General features: G+C 43.3%; 1 protein-coding gene across 1 annotated transcript; it reads right to left on the bottom strand.

Annotated features, from left to right (window-relative positions):
• Positions 1–9,732: 9,732 nt before the first annotated feature.
• On the bottom strand, positions 9,733–11,695 carry LOC125884853 (putative claudin-24). The gene has a single exon (XM_049570113.1). The coding sequence runs from the start codon at positions 11,394–11,396 to the stop codon at positions 10,722–10,724; it is 675 nt and encodes a 224-aa protein (XP_049426070.1). The 5' UTR covers positions 11,397–11,695; the 3' UTR covers positions 9,733–10,721.
• Between the last annotated feature and the right edge of the window lie 2,213 nt (positions 11,696–13,908).

The following is a 13,908-nucleotide window of genomic DNA, read 5'->3' as shown; positions in this document are numbered from 1 at the left end:
AAAAGCAGCACACAAAAAGAAAACACAACCACAGGCTCTGCAACATAACCCGGAATCCAGACCTGAGGAGAGGAGCCTCAGAGGTGAATTACATTTATAGCAAAACAAACACTGGGCTGCGGGTAACTGCAAATCATAAAACAATTAAAACAAAACTCTGACCTGTCACCAAAAGCACCCTAGCTAACTAACTTTAGCAGAAGACCACCCAGATAAACAAAACAAAAACATGTCTACCTGTCTGCTCTATGACTTACCTGACAAACAAAACACACTCGGACCGACACCCATAAGTCTAGTGAGTTAAACAGGGAAAACCTACATGTGTGCGCGAAAAGGTATGTGGTATTAGTACTTAAATATTGCAGTCAAAGATATGAATACTTCTTCCAATACTTCTTACAAGCAGAGCTGCAGACACAAATAAATAGATTAAAACAGTCCTGTTTGTTCCTCTAATTTTCTCAATTTAAGTTTATTATGCAATATACTAACCCTTTTTGATGTAATGCATTTTAAAATACTAGATTTGCTTATTTTGATTTATTTTTTAACATATTCATTCTAAACTGCACATTACTAGTAGTCTGCACTGCACCCAGAACACAGTGAAACAACGTACTATGGATACATTTGGCACAACTATTGGCTGGTTGTTTTGTACCACCATCCAGAGGAACAGTGTTGATGATAACTAGCATTAGCTGGCACATTAGCTAGGTGAAAAGTTGTCTCTTTCCACTTTTTGATTTTGGTATGTTGCTGCTCACTTATTCATGTAATCGTTTCATAGTGAGGCTAATGGGGTAACGTCAACATTAGCGGTTTCACCACAGCTAGTTAACGTTGGTTTATGTTTTACAGATTCAAGGTCTTGTCTGGAAACTAAGTATCCCTTTTGTTAAACTCAGTGCCAATATCCTACAGAGATCGATACCTTTGAATTTGGCCTCGAACATATTTCAGTTCAAATAAACACAAGAAGTTTGTGCTCTAGAGAAAGGATCAGCACTCAGTGAATAACCTCCTAAGCCCTATGATAAGCTATTATGGCAAGGCTTAACTATACAGACCAGTGAGCAGTGATAACTAACATGTCTTTGGGGTCATCAGGTGGGAACCTCCTTTCACCAGTGTTTCGTCTAGTTGGTCCCACGACACCTCCAGGAGGCTAGACAGTGATCTCTGGCGTCCCAGAGACACTCCCCTAATGCCAGGTCTCACTGCTCCCCACACCAACCCAATAACCTCCTTTACCTTATTTACACATGGCTTTCTCAGCCCAAACAACACTGCCACCTTCAACAAACCCAGGCTCCGTACATGCGAGCTCCAGGTAGAAGCAGTACTGATACTACCTTTCCTAGCACATTCACCATACTCTATTTCACACGCTACATAGCATAACTACAATATAAGCTAAAGTTAAAGGAGATAGATAAACTCACAGGATCAGCAAACACACTCACTTTGCAGCATGGCCTCAAACAAAAGGGATTCAAATAGGCCACTCTCACACTTAAATAACCTTTCTCTTCCTGGATTTCCTCCAGAGGAAGTGGATCTCTCCACCTGATCTCAAGGAGTTATGTACCCTGCTTAGTAGTTCTCCCTGCTGGCCCCCAATTGACATTATTTCTTCTCTTAAAGATCCATTGGCTAGCTCTGGCTGCTTCATCTGACATTTCCATCACTGTCTTCCTCAAACTCTGTCCCCGCACTCTGAGTTCCCTCAGGAGTGAGACAGCTGATCTTGCTATGAATCCCCTACACCCCACTTCCACTGGACAAATCCTAGTCTTCCATCCTCGCTGCTCAGCTTCTGCTCCTAAGTCTGCATATCTAAGCTTTTTTCTTTCATAGGCTTCTTCCACTGAGTCTTCCCAAGGCACTGTCAGCTCAATGAAATAAACTATCCGTTGACTCACTGACCACAACACTATGTCAGGCCTCTGCCTGGTACAAACTATTTCCTGGGGAACAACAAGCTTTTCCCCTAAATCTACTTGCATTTCCCAATCACAAGCACCTTCTAGGTGGCCACACCCTTGCCTCCTCACTAACTTATCCCTTCTGTATTTCTCTCCCTCACGGACAAACTGAATTACTAAACTTCTATCCTTAACACCTTCTGAATTCACCTGTCTTCGTTTCCCTTCGATGCCTGCAGCTAAACATTTCAACACCTGATTATGTCGCCATGTATATCGGCCTTGTGACATGCTAACTTTACAGCCTGACAAAATATGCTTTAAGGTTGCAGTACGTGAACACAATGGGCATGATGGGTCATCATTTACCCACAGTTTTAGGTTCTGGGGGGCTGATAACACATCATATGTAGCCCCTACCAGGAATCTAATATGATTCTCCTCCATACTCCACAGGTCCCTCCAACTAAGCTTCCTCTTCTCTACACTTTCCCAATTCAACCACTGTCCCTGTTTAGCCTGGGCCACTACCTTTGCACCCTTTAGCATCTCTTCCTGTCTGCGTATCTGTTCCACAACCAGCTTTCTTTTATTTTTGAGACCTGCTTTATTCCATACCGGTTTGCCTGAGCCAAGCCCCAGGCCTCCCCGGCCAAACTGAACATTACCTACAATCTCTGCATGCCTAAGAGCTGCCTCTGCCTCCTGAACTGCCGATCTTGGGTTCCACTTCCTCCCCTTGGTTGGATTTGGAACCACACTCCTAACTACCACGTCCTTACTCCCAGATAACAAGAGCTCTGTCCTGACCTTGGTACATTTAAATTCCTCTGTTAAACTAGATACTGGCAGCTGAAGTATCCCTTTTCCATACAATGCAACACTACTTAGGCACCTAGGAGCGCCCAACCACTTCCTAATATAGGAGCTAACCGACCTTTCAATTCTCTCCACAACAGTTATTGGAATTTCATAATTTGACAATGGCCACATTAACCTAGGATATAGCCCAAATTGCAAACACCACAACTTCAACTTTCCTGGAGGTTCTGATTTATCTATTCTATCCAATCCTTCAGCCACATCTTTTCTAAATTTCACCACCTGTTCCTTATCATTCAACTCTACATTGTACCACCTACCTAAGGTCTTTACTGGCTTTTCCCTAATTGTTGGGATGTCCTCATCATCTATGACAAACTTCCTATCACTTAACTTCCCTCTACGTATCGAGATGCTTCTAGATTTACTAGGCTTGATCTTCATGCTGGCCCACTTGAGGTTCTTATTTACCTTCTCTAGTAGCCTCTTTGTACATGGCATTGTTGTGGTCACCAGTGTCATGTCATCCATGTAAGCCCTGACTGGTAGAAGATGCAACCCGTTCTGTCGTCTCTCTCCACCTACCACCCACTTAGAAGCCCTGATGATTACCTCCATTGCCATAGTAAATGCTAATGGAGAAATTGTACACTCTGCCATGATGCCTATTTCTAGCCTCTGCCAACCTGTTGTGAAACCTGCTGTACTTAGACACAACCTAATATCCTGAAAGTATGCTTGCACTAAGTTAACAACTACCTGTGGCACTCTGAAGTAGTCAAACACACTCCAAATGAGGCTATGCAGTACTGACCCAAACGCATTTGCAAGATCTAAAAATATTTCATGCAGGTCCCTTTTCTTAATCTTCGCTGCCTGAATCTGGTGCCAGATCATGCTAGTTTGCTCTAAACACCCTGAAAAACCTGGTATTCCTGCCTTCTGCACCATGGTATCTATTAAGCTATTCCTTTCTAAGTAGCTAGCTAATCACTGTGCAACTACATTAAAGAAAATCTTCCCCTCCACATTCAAGAGAGAAATCATCTGGAATTGGCTAAGGTCCACAAACTCCTTCTCCTTAGGAATGAGGACACCCCCTGCCCTACGCCATGCTCTTGGGATAATGTGTATTTAATGTGTTTAATGCGTGTTTATTGTTTGTATGCACGCACACCTGCATCTGTAGAACAACCAATAGGAACGCCCTCCCCCTGAAATGACCTGTGATTGGACAAAGTCTCCTGAAAACAAGAGGAGGTGCAGGAATTGAGTTTTCTCTCAGATCTCGTGTATTACAATAAGCTCGAAGGTCATTATGGGATTTTTGCCCAGTGAAGCCAAAAGCAAACTGCTTGCCTGATCTTTAAAGTTTTTGATTGAGTGCGGAGAAATCTGATTTTTAAGAAAAACAAACCACTGAAGGACATCTGGAAATGCAGAGGACCACTGCTCAAATGAATCGAAGCAACGGGGAAACCGAAGCATCACATCTGTTTGCTGAACAACATCTTGGAGACATGGAAATGTCCCTCTGTTCTCAAACAAACACAAACACACACACACACACACACACACACACACACACACACACACACACACGCACAATCCCATCTGATCTGCTCAATGACTTCCTGTCTTCTGCTGCTGTTGGACTCAGATGAAAAGAGGCTCTTTTGTTCCCGACTGTTACAATACTGGGAGCTCTGGTCCACACTCTGCTTCCCAGGGAACAATGTCTCACACACACTAACGCACACTAACACACACACGTCCATGCCATGTCCTTTGCTGCAGGAAAAGTTCTAATACCACACTGAAAATACTCCACGTAAAAGTCCTGCATTCAAGTGAAAGTATCTGAACGTAGTGCCGTATAGCAATAACTGTACAAGTACCTCGAATTTGTACTTACAGTACTTGAGTAAATGTATTTAATTACATTCCACCTCAGGAAATGTTTCACACGTCTGTGTTTCAGGATCTCTGAACATAGAAGTGTATGATTTCAATCAATAGTTCCCAACCTTAGGGCCCTGACTCCCACCAAGGGGTCGCCAAAGCTTCAACAAGGGTCATAAGACCTTCCTGATTTTAAAGTGAAATTTTAAAGACTGGGGGTCTGGAATTCGTGCTTACATAAGTCTCACACTGACGGTCTCCGACTGTGCAGGTCTGAAGATGATGCTGATTTAAGGGTTTTATAACACACACTCTCTGTATCTCAGCATCGTATTTATTTCTGTGAAGAAAACTACATTAAATTGTTATTTTTAAAGTTTTATTCAAGACATAAACTCAACAATAAAATCCTCACCAGACACAAGCTATACTCACAAAGTCTTTACTCTGCCAAACAGCCTTGTCCTGCATCAGCCATGTTTCTACAGTAGCCCAGAATGGACAACCCAAACACTGGCTCTAGATAGGACATTTAGGTTCAGCAGCCACTCCATGACAAGAGCATCAGAAAAGCTTTTTTATCAGTGTTTTACAGGTTCAAATGACCTCGTCCTTTTGTTTATTTGTTTGTTTTGTAATCTGTAGTCCTCGCTGCTTGATGCCACCAAAGCCCCATTTCCACCCAGCAGTACAGTTCAGTTCAGTTCAGTTCAGTTCAGTTCAGTCACAGTTTCTGTCTCCACAGTGAAAGTTGTGGATGGTCCCAACAGAAGCGTTCCTTAGCGTCCCCATGTTTGGTCCCCCCTCTGTTGGGGTACCTAGCACACAGATCTGGTACTAAAAGGTGGAGCTAGAAACCCTGCAGTCTGATTGGTCAGTAGAGGACGCTCACTCTGGTTTTATGTAACCTCTGTTCATACATCAGTAAACTACAACTATAAAATGAAAGAGAAAAAAATCACTTCATTCACTGGGCCGACTGCCGGCAACTTTTAAGGTGGAACGTTAACTTGTAATGTTACTCAATGCATGAGTTGATGACGTGAATCCATCAGCACACCTTAAATTTCACTGTGACAACTTTGACCATCACTTTAGTTTTTATATGACACACACTTTTAGTAATGACTTTAAAAATATAGATTCATTTGGAGCGGATTATGTGAAGGTCATATATTCTAATCCTCACTTCCTGTGGGCTACAGCAACACTAAACCCCTGAGCTTGCCTGAGAAGGACTAAATGCACAAAGCTGCTATTTTGAAATATCCCATGGAGAGAGACTCTCACTGCAGCCTGTTCTATTTTGTTGTGAAAATGTGGGCGTGCAGCCTCGTTCTGTGGACGATAAACCAGGTGCAGACTTCCATCTGTGTCACCGCTGATGAGGAAATACAGCGAGTGCTGGACGGAGCAGTGAGTGACAACAACCCCGCCCACATTTAAGAGGACTGTCTGAACACACCCAGGGTCTAGGTACCATGTCTGAAGGCTTATTGCTGGCTCCAAAGGTGCTGGACTGAAAGGGTTTGGAGGAGACAAGGCTTAAATCTCCCTGAATCATCCAAATTAGGGGGGTTATTGTTTTCCGTTTCTCCCAATTTCTCCCCCTAAATCCTACACGTTGAATCTTGACATAAAAAGGTTTGGAACCACTAGTTTTAATAGTGTTGTCTTGCTTTTCAACAGTCCATTGAAGCTGATTTGCATTTTTGAAAAGTGACACAAAGCTGTCATTCTAAGAAATGATTGAATCAGTAGGCGTCAGAATGTGATGACTGATCAGTAATTGATCCGAGTGTGAGCTTGTGACTGCTCAGTAGATTAAGACTCTATTTTTGTTTTCCTGCGGTCGCCTCGAGGCATTCCTGAAGATTGGCTCTCATTCCTTTCCTTCCTCCCTCCTCTCTGCAGAGCTGTAACAACAAACAGTGTGATTAGAGTCTCCCTGCAGACACATTATGTGTCACATGTCACACAGGAGCTCAGTGATATGACTCAGATTGCAAACAGGTGGCAGGAACACCACAACTGTGTCTGAGGTTTAGCTTCCTAAAATCTTCTTGAGGCTGAGATGATGTTAAATCCATCTGATCAAATATTTTAAGTCAGTACATGTTCGAGGTACTTTTTAGAGGTTAATGAACTGAAGGAACTTTTTACTGTCCGACAGCTTTAGTTACTGTACAGATGAGTGTTTTTTCATTAAGATAATGTTCCTGTAACTCCAGATGTGTTCTCGTAAAGTTTAGAGCATGTAGGAGTTTAGGACATTATGATGGTCATTCCAATGCTCAGTTATGTTTGATAAGTTGTTGCAGAATTTTTCAGATTGATACTATTTGTTACTCAGATTTGGTGCTAAATTTAGTCATTTTTTTACCACTTGACAATTTATGAAATGATCAAAAAAAAAAAAAAAACTCTAAAGACCTCAAGGGACACCACAGAAAAAATTATGCTGGGATTTGGTAACAAAAACCTTAAACATTTGGAAATTTCTGAAAGGACTGCATTTTTCGACAATAGGATGGCGAGCAATTCTGCTCTGGAAACAGCTGAGAGACCACCTGTTTGTCAATAAACCTACGAAAACCATCAGTGAATCCTCCTGCGGCGGTATTCACAAACATTCTGAGAACACTCTCAGAGAACTCCTAACTTAATCGAAAGACTTTAAGTAAGGAGTCTTAGCTTAGGAGTGATTTAGGAAAGTTCTCAGAGCAACTCTAAGCAAGGAAGGGACAGAAATTTCTACCTGAGTGAGGAGGTGTGGTCGACCCTGTTGCTAGGTGTGATTGGTATCCAGAGTCGCTGATTTTAACCAGGTTCGTTGATTTTAACCAGGGTCGTTGATTTTAACCAGGGTTGTTGATTTTATCCAGGGTCACTGATTTTAACCAGGGTCGTTGATTTTAATCAGGGTTGTTGATTTTAACCAGGGTCACTGATTTTAACCAGGTTTGTTGATTTTAACCAGGGTCGTTGATTTTAAACAGGGTCGTTGATTTTAACCAGGGTCGCTGATTTTAATCAGGGTCGTTGATTTTAACCAGGGTTGTTGATTAACTAGGGTCGTTGATTTTAACCAGGGTCATTGATTTCAACCAGGGTCGCTGATTTTAACCAGGGTTGTTGATATTCACCAGGGTCTTTGACTTTAACCAGGTTTGTTGATTTTAAACAGGGTCATTGATTTTAACCAGGGTTGTTGATTAACTAGGGTCGTTGATTTTAACCAGGGTTGTTGATATTCACCAGGGTCTTTGACTTTAACCAGGGTTGCTGATTTCAACCAGAGTCGTTCATTTGAAACAGGGTTGTTGATTTTCACCAGAGTCGCTGCTTTTAACTAGGGTTGCTGATTTTAACCAGGTTAGTTGATTTTAACCAGGGTTGTTGATTTTAACCAGGGTTGTTTAATTGCTGTATTTTGGGCAGAGACCAGATTTGAAGGGTTCGTTGAGGGTATTTGGGTTAAGGTGGGGCTGAGGTTGAGCGGCAGCCTCTTTCTCCAGTGTGGTATTAGTAGTCTTACTGCAGTAAAGGATCATACTTCTTGTATATTAAATGAATATTACTGCTTGGTCCTAATAATGTGGTTGTTATTTTAAGCTGGTTTGAAATGAGGCTATACAACAACAACAAAAGGAGAATGATCTAAAATTAAAGCAGATCAGTGATTTGTTCTAATGACACCAGCTGGGTTCATGTGAGTCAGCTGAACATTTGAAAAACAGCTGCTGTTATTATAATCTCAGTCCGAGCCGAGGGTTTGTCAGTGTTGGCAGAGCGAGCCGAGGGTTTGTCAGTGTTGGCAGAGCGAGCGGAGGGTGGCAGCGTTTCCCTGTTTGGCTTCATGATGAGAGCCGCTGTGAAACAATGTGAGAGTGAGGGGGTTAACTTCCTGTCTGTCCACCAGGTTTTTGTAAATCTCAGCTCCATTGTCCCAAAAAGGAAAAGGGTAATTAAAGCGAAGTCGGGGGCTTCAGGTCCTGCAGCGCCGTCTCTTTCATGTTTGTTCTGAGTGTGTTGCTCTGTGTGTTTCTGTGGCGCTGTGAGGACCCTGGGCCTTATGAGGACGGTCCTGCTAAAATGATGTACAACACTTTGACTGAATCCTGTCAGCGGGACGACAAACTGATATTCACACGTTTCGTTTATATTTTAATATTTTATATATTATTATTATATTATATTGATTCTGTAATTGCCACAGTGTCTGTGTTGAATTCACATGATGCAGTTGCCTTGGTGCCTTCAAGTGGAAGTTGCATGATGCAGTTGCCATGGCATCTTATTGTGAAAGTTGTGTGATGTGGTTGCCGTTGCGCTGCCATGTGGAAGTCACAAGATGTTCTTGCCAATGTGTCTTCATGTGGAAGTTGCATGATGTGGTTGCCATGTGGGGGTTGGGTGATGTGGTTGCCATGGTGTCTTCATGCAGAAGTTGCGTGATGTGGTTGCCATGGTGTCTTCAAGTGGAAGTTGCATGATGCGGTTGCCATGGTGTCTTCAAGTGGAAGTTGCGTGATGTGGTTGCCATGGTGTCTCCACGTGGAAGTCACGAGATGCGACTGCTGTGGCGTCTACATGTTCAAGTCATAAATTGCAGTTGCCATTGTGTCCTCATGTGGAAGTTGTGTGATGTGGTTGCCATGGTGTCTTTGAGTTGAAGGCACATGATCCAGTAGCTGTGGGGTCTCCATGTAGAAGTTGCACTATGGGGTTGCCGTGACATGTCAGTCTTGCAGTCACATGATGCAGTCGCCGTGGCGTCTCACAGTGGAAGTTGCGTGACGCGGTTGCCATGGCATCTCCATGTGGAAGTCACATGACGCGGTTCCAGCTGGAGGCAGATTTCAGGGGAGAATGACTTCATTGTCACGGTAGAACAAAGGCGGCTCTCAGCTCTCATTGGTCGGACGCAGCAGAGCCTGTTTTCATGAGAGGAGCCAATGAGACGCTGACGCTCGCAGGAAACACACACGACCTCTGTTTACATCTACTCGTCGATCAATAACAAGACACAACAAACAGATCAATAACAACAAGCAGGCGCCAGCTTCATGTGACATTTGTTTTTATTTACAATCATCAGCTGAAGACGTTCAGAACAGTGACATGATTCAAAGCATGATCATCAATAATCATCAATACTCATACATAATAATCAATAATATGATCAATAATACTGCTTCCTGTCTGATTGAAGGTGAAGTGATTTAAAACACATCAGCAGCTTCGTCTCTTCTGTCTCTATAAACTCTGATTTTACTCCTCATCATCAGTCGCTGACTGAACCGATCAATATCTGAGTATTGATCATAGTTTATCATCTGTTGTTGTTGTTTATTACTGAACCAGTAAAACAGGAAACAGCAGCGTGTTTAGTCTCTTTGGCTCCATGAAAACATCTGAATGATTGAAACTCATTTCATAACGACTAGAAATTGAAATATTCCAAAATAAAAGTTTGTTCCAGAGCTCCAGTGAGGCAGCCGGACTTTGTCCAAACCTTTATTTTGAAGAGCTGCAGCCAAGCGAGACAAACCAGGACGTGTAAGGAGAGCTTTAGGTTCTCAGGGGTTAGATCAGACAGAGAAAAAAACCTTTAAATATTTCAATTTCAATCTAGCCAGACTTTTGACTCTTTTATCTTCCACTGCAAGTTAAATCTCTCATTCAGAGCCTCATTAGGAAAACAAACGTTTTTACAGCAGTGTTGTTTCTGCTGTCGGCCTGAAATAGTTTCTGGAGACTGTTCAGCTTTGAGCACAGTTTCTACCCTTCTACCCTACCCTGAATTTGTCTTATTTTTTTTCATTCTTTGTCGTCAGACATGAAAAAATAAATTTGTGTGATGAGGTTTTGTGTGTTTTAACAAAGTCTGGCTGAGTTCGTCGTCTCTAAAAAATGACTTATTTTCTTTACGTATTTCTGATTCAGAGTTTTAGACATTTGTCTCATTACAACATTAAATCTGCCATTCAGAGCTTCACTGGGGAAACAATCAGTTTTACTAGTAGTAGCTATGGAAACAGACTTGTGGCGTCCCTGATCGTCTCAGACGTACTCAGATTTGATCTTGATGGGGGGCTGTCCTGGCTGCTCCCTCACCCTCACCAGAGGGACGTGGACGGGCGCGTTACAGTTCTCCCTCTGCAGACACAAACAGGAAGACAGCAGCAGCGTCCCTGCCACCAGGTGAAGAACTCCCGCTGTCCAGCCGCAGAACAGAGCGTCCCCGAACTCCCAGCGCGGCACCACCTCCGGCATCGACTCGTCGTAGAACCGCAGCACCGCCATGTGGGCGATGTACGAGACTGGGATGAGCCCCAGGATCCCGGCCGCCAGGCACAGCGTGCCCCCCGCCATCTTCAGCGCCCTCTTGCAGCGGAGGTCCTCCAGCTGGTCGTGGCAGCTGTTGACCACGTGCAAGCCGGGGATGGCCAGCAGGAGTCCGAGCAGCCCGGCGGCCAGCGTCACGCACATGAGGATCCGGGCCAGCTTGATGTCCGGCGGCAGGCCCAGGAGGCTGTCGTAGGGGCGGCACATCAGCGACCCGTGCTCCTGCACTACGCAGGTCTCCCACAGCCCCAGCTCATAGCTCTCGGTGGGGAGCAGGTCGGTGGAGAGCGTGAGCCAGGTGGACAGCAGGGTGGTGGCCAGTGAGCAGAGCCAGGCTCCCCCAGAGAAGAAGACCCCCAACAGCTCCAGAGCGTGAATGCTTGGGTCCATGACGGTGCCGCTCAGAGTCTCACAGTCCTTTGCGTGTCTTTACCTCCTCGCCGTCAGGAGGCGGGGGCTCCTTGCTGGGCCATGACTCCTTCCAGGGAATATCCTGAGCGGGCTGCCAGCTCCGGCGGCAACTCAGAAAAACCTCTTCAACACACTGAGAGGGGAGCGGTGTCCCTGCCAAGCCTCGACCCCCCCGCAGCCACCACCACCACCACCCTCCATCAGTGAGACGGGAGAAAGTGATTGGACGGCACTGGAAACAACAGCATCATTCAGCCGCCTGTGAGGTCGCATGCACACAGGATGTCGTTCAAACGCAGACAGGATGTTATCAATGCACACATCTTTGTTTGAAGTTAATGGCATCGCTTGCTGCTTCCCTGCTTTGTGTGGGGACCCCCCCACCCGCAGGGCGGCCCTCCTATACCCCCCCACCTCTCCCGCAGCGTCACCAGGCAGCCGTTTAACATGATGTCTCAGGCTTTGTTCATATAACCAGAAAACAGGAAAAAGAGGGTTTCCATGGTGACCCTCCCAAACTCAACATCCAGGCAACCTGCTGCTCATTCAAGATTCAAGACAACTTTATTGTTATGTCTGTGAACAACAGTGTGACTCTGAGTTGGTGAGATGATGAAACATTCCTGTGGTTTGGGTTCTTTTTTATTTAAAGTCTGTGGCGTCTTTTCTCAGTGGACGTCTGAATGACAAACCGTTCTTTCAGACAGTTTAAGAAATTTAATCGTCTGTAATTTATTTATTTATTTCTATTTATTGTTGTTTGCACTTACAAACACACATTCAGGAAGAAAAGAGCAGTAAAAAAATGTTAAAATGTGCAGGAAAGATCATCAAGCCCAAAGGGCTTATAAGCGACCCTCCCTTCTAAAACCTATAAATAACTATATTTAACCCCCCACCCCCACCCCCACCCACCCCATACCACTCCTCCTCCTCACACACACATGTGCATATCTTCCTCTCATACACACAGATATATACAATACAGCATTAAACAATAATTACAAAGCTGAATGAAATAAAATACTTACGAAACACAATGATACACTCTCTTGAAAAAAAATAGGTAGAGATGTAGGAGGGCAAATTACTTTATACATAAGAACCCCTGTTTTGGGCATCGGTGGCTTAGTGGTAGAGCAGGCGCCCCATGTACAAGGTTGTTGCCGCAGCGGCCCAGGTTCAACTCCAGCCTGTGGCCCTTTGCTGTATGTCTCTCCCCCTCTCTCACCCCCCTTCACGCTTGTCTGTCCTATCAAATAAAGGCTTAAAAATGCCCAAAAAAATATCTTTAAAAACAAAAAAAGAACCCCTGTTTGGTACTTGTTGACCTCATAAATTGTGAGTAGTTGCAGTTGTTTAAATAATGGTTTAGTTGGGGCTAAATAAGAAGAGTTGGAGGCAATTCTTACAAAGGATTTCTGAAATCTATGGATTGCTTGTAAATAAGAAGGGTAAGTGCTGGCCCAAATTATATAACAGTAAGAGATGTAAAAATAAATTAAACTGTAATACAAAGTTAGAAGTGTGCTCCTTTTCAAATGCTGTTTAACCCTTTTTATAATGCCCAACGATTTTGAAACCGTCTTACAAACAAGTTCGCCATGATTCTTAAAGCAGAGTTCCTCACCAATGTTGACACCGAAGAACTTCGCTGATGAAACTTGTGCAAGTGCATTGTTATTGATAGAAATTGTAATTCTTGTTCTTATTTCTGAAAATAATGAAGTTAGATTTCTTGACATTGAGTGATAAGTTGTTTAACTTAAACCAATGGGAAAAATGAATAAGTCCAGCATTTGCTTTGGCAATAAGGGAATCAAAATTCTTGTCAGTGACAAAGAGATTTGTGTCATCAGCGAATAATATAGGTGACAATAAACTTGATGCATTAGCAAGATCATTAACATATATCAAAAACAACAAGGGTCCTAGAATGGATCCCTGTGGAACACCACATTTTAGTACAGCCAGCTGTGATCGATTACCATTAAAAACAACAAATTGCTCTCTGTTGTTTAAGTAATTATCAACCCAATGTAAAACCCATTTTTTGAAACCATAACATAACATTTTTGACAACAAAATTTCATGATTCACTTTATCGAAAGCCTTTGATAAATCTAAGAAAATGCCTAAGGTGTATTCATTTTTCTCCAGAGCAGCAGTAATTTTTTCTCTGAGGTGCAAAAGAGCCATGTATGTAGAATATTTTTTTCTAAACCCATATTGATGTTTGAACGACATATTGTTCGTATCTAGGTGCTTCATGATTCTACTATATACCGGCTTTTCAAGAATTTTAGAATAACAAGGCGGTATTGATATAGGACGATAGTTTGAGAATACAGATGGATCATCAGATTTAAAGAGCGGAATAACCTTGGCAACTTTGAAGGCTTGAGGGATAGTACCTGATTCTAGGGACATGGAAAAAATGAATGTTCAAGGATTAATGATTAAAGAAGCTACCTTTTTGGTCAAAGAGGCT

This window comes from Epinephelus fuscoguttatus, linkage group LG24, assembly GCF_011397635.1.
Source record: "Epinephelus fuscoguttatus linkage group LG24, E.fuscoguttatus.final_Chr_v1".
In the NCBI taxonomy this organism is placed as follows: Eukaryota; Metazoa; Chordata; class Actinopteri; order Perciformes; family Serranidae; genus Epinephelus; species Epinephelus fuscoguttatus.
The sequence above is the reverse complement of the archived record's forward strand: the minus strand, read 5'-3'. Positions and strand labels throughout refer to the sequence as shown.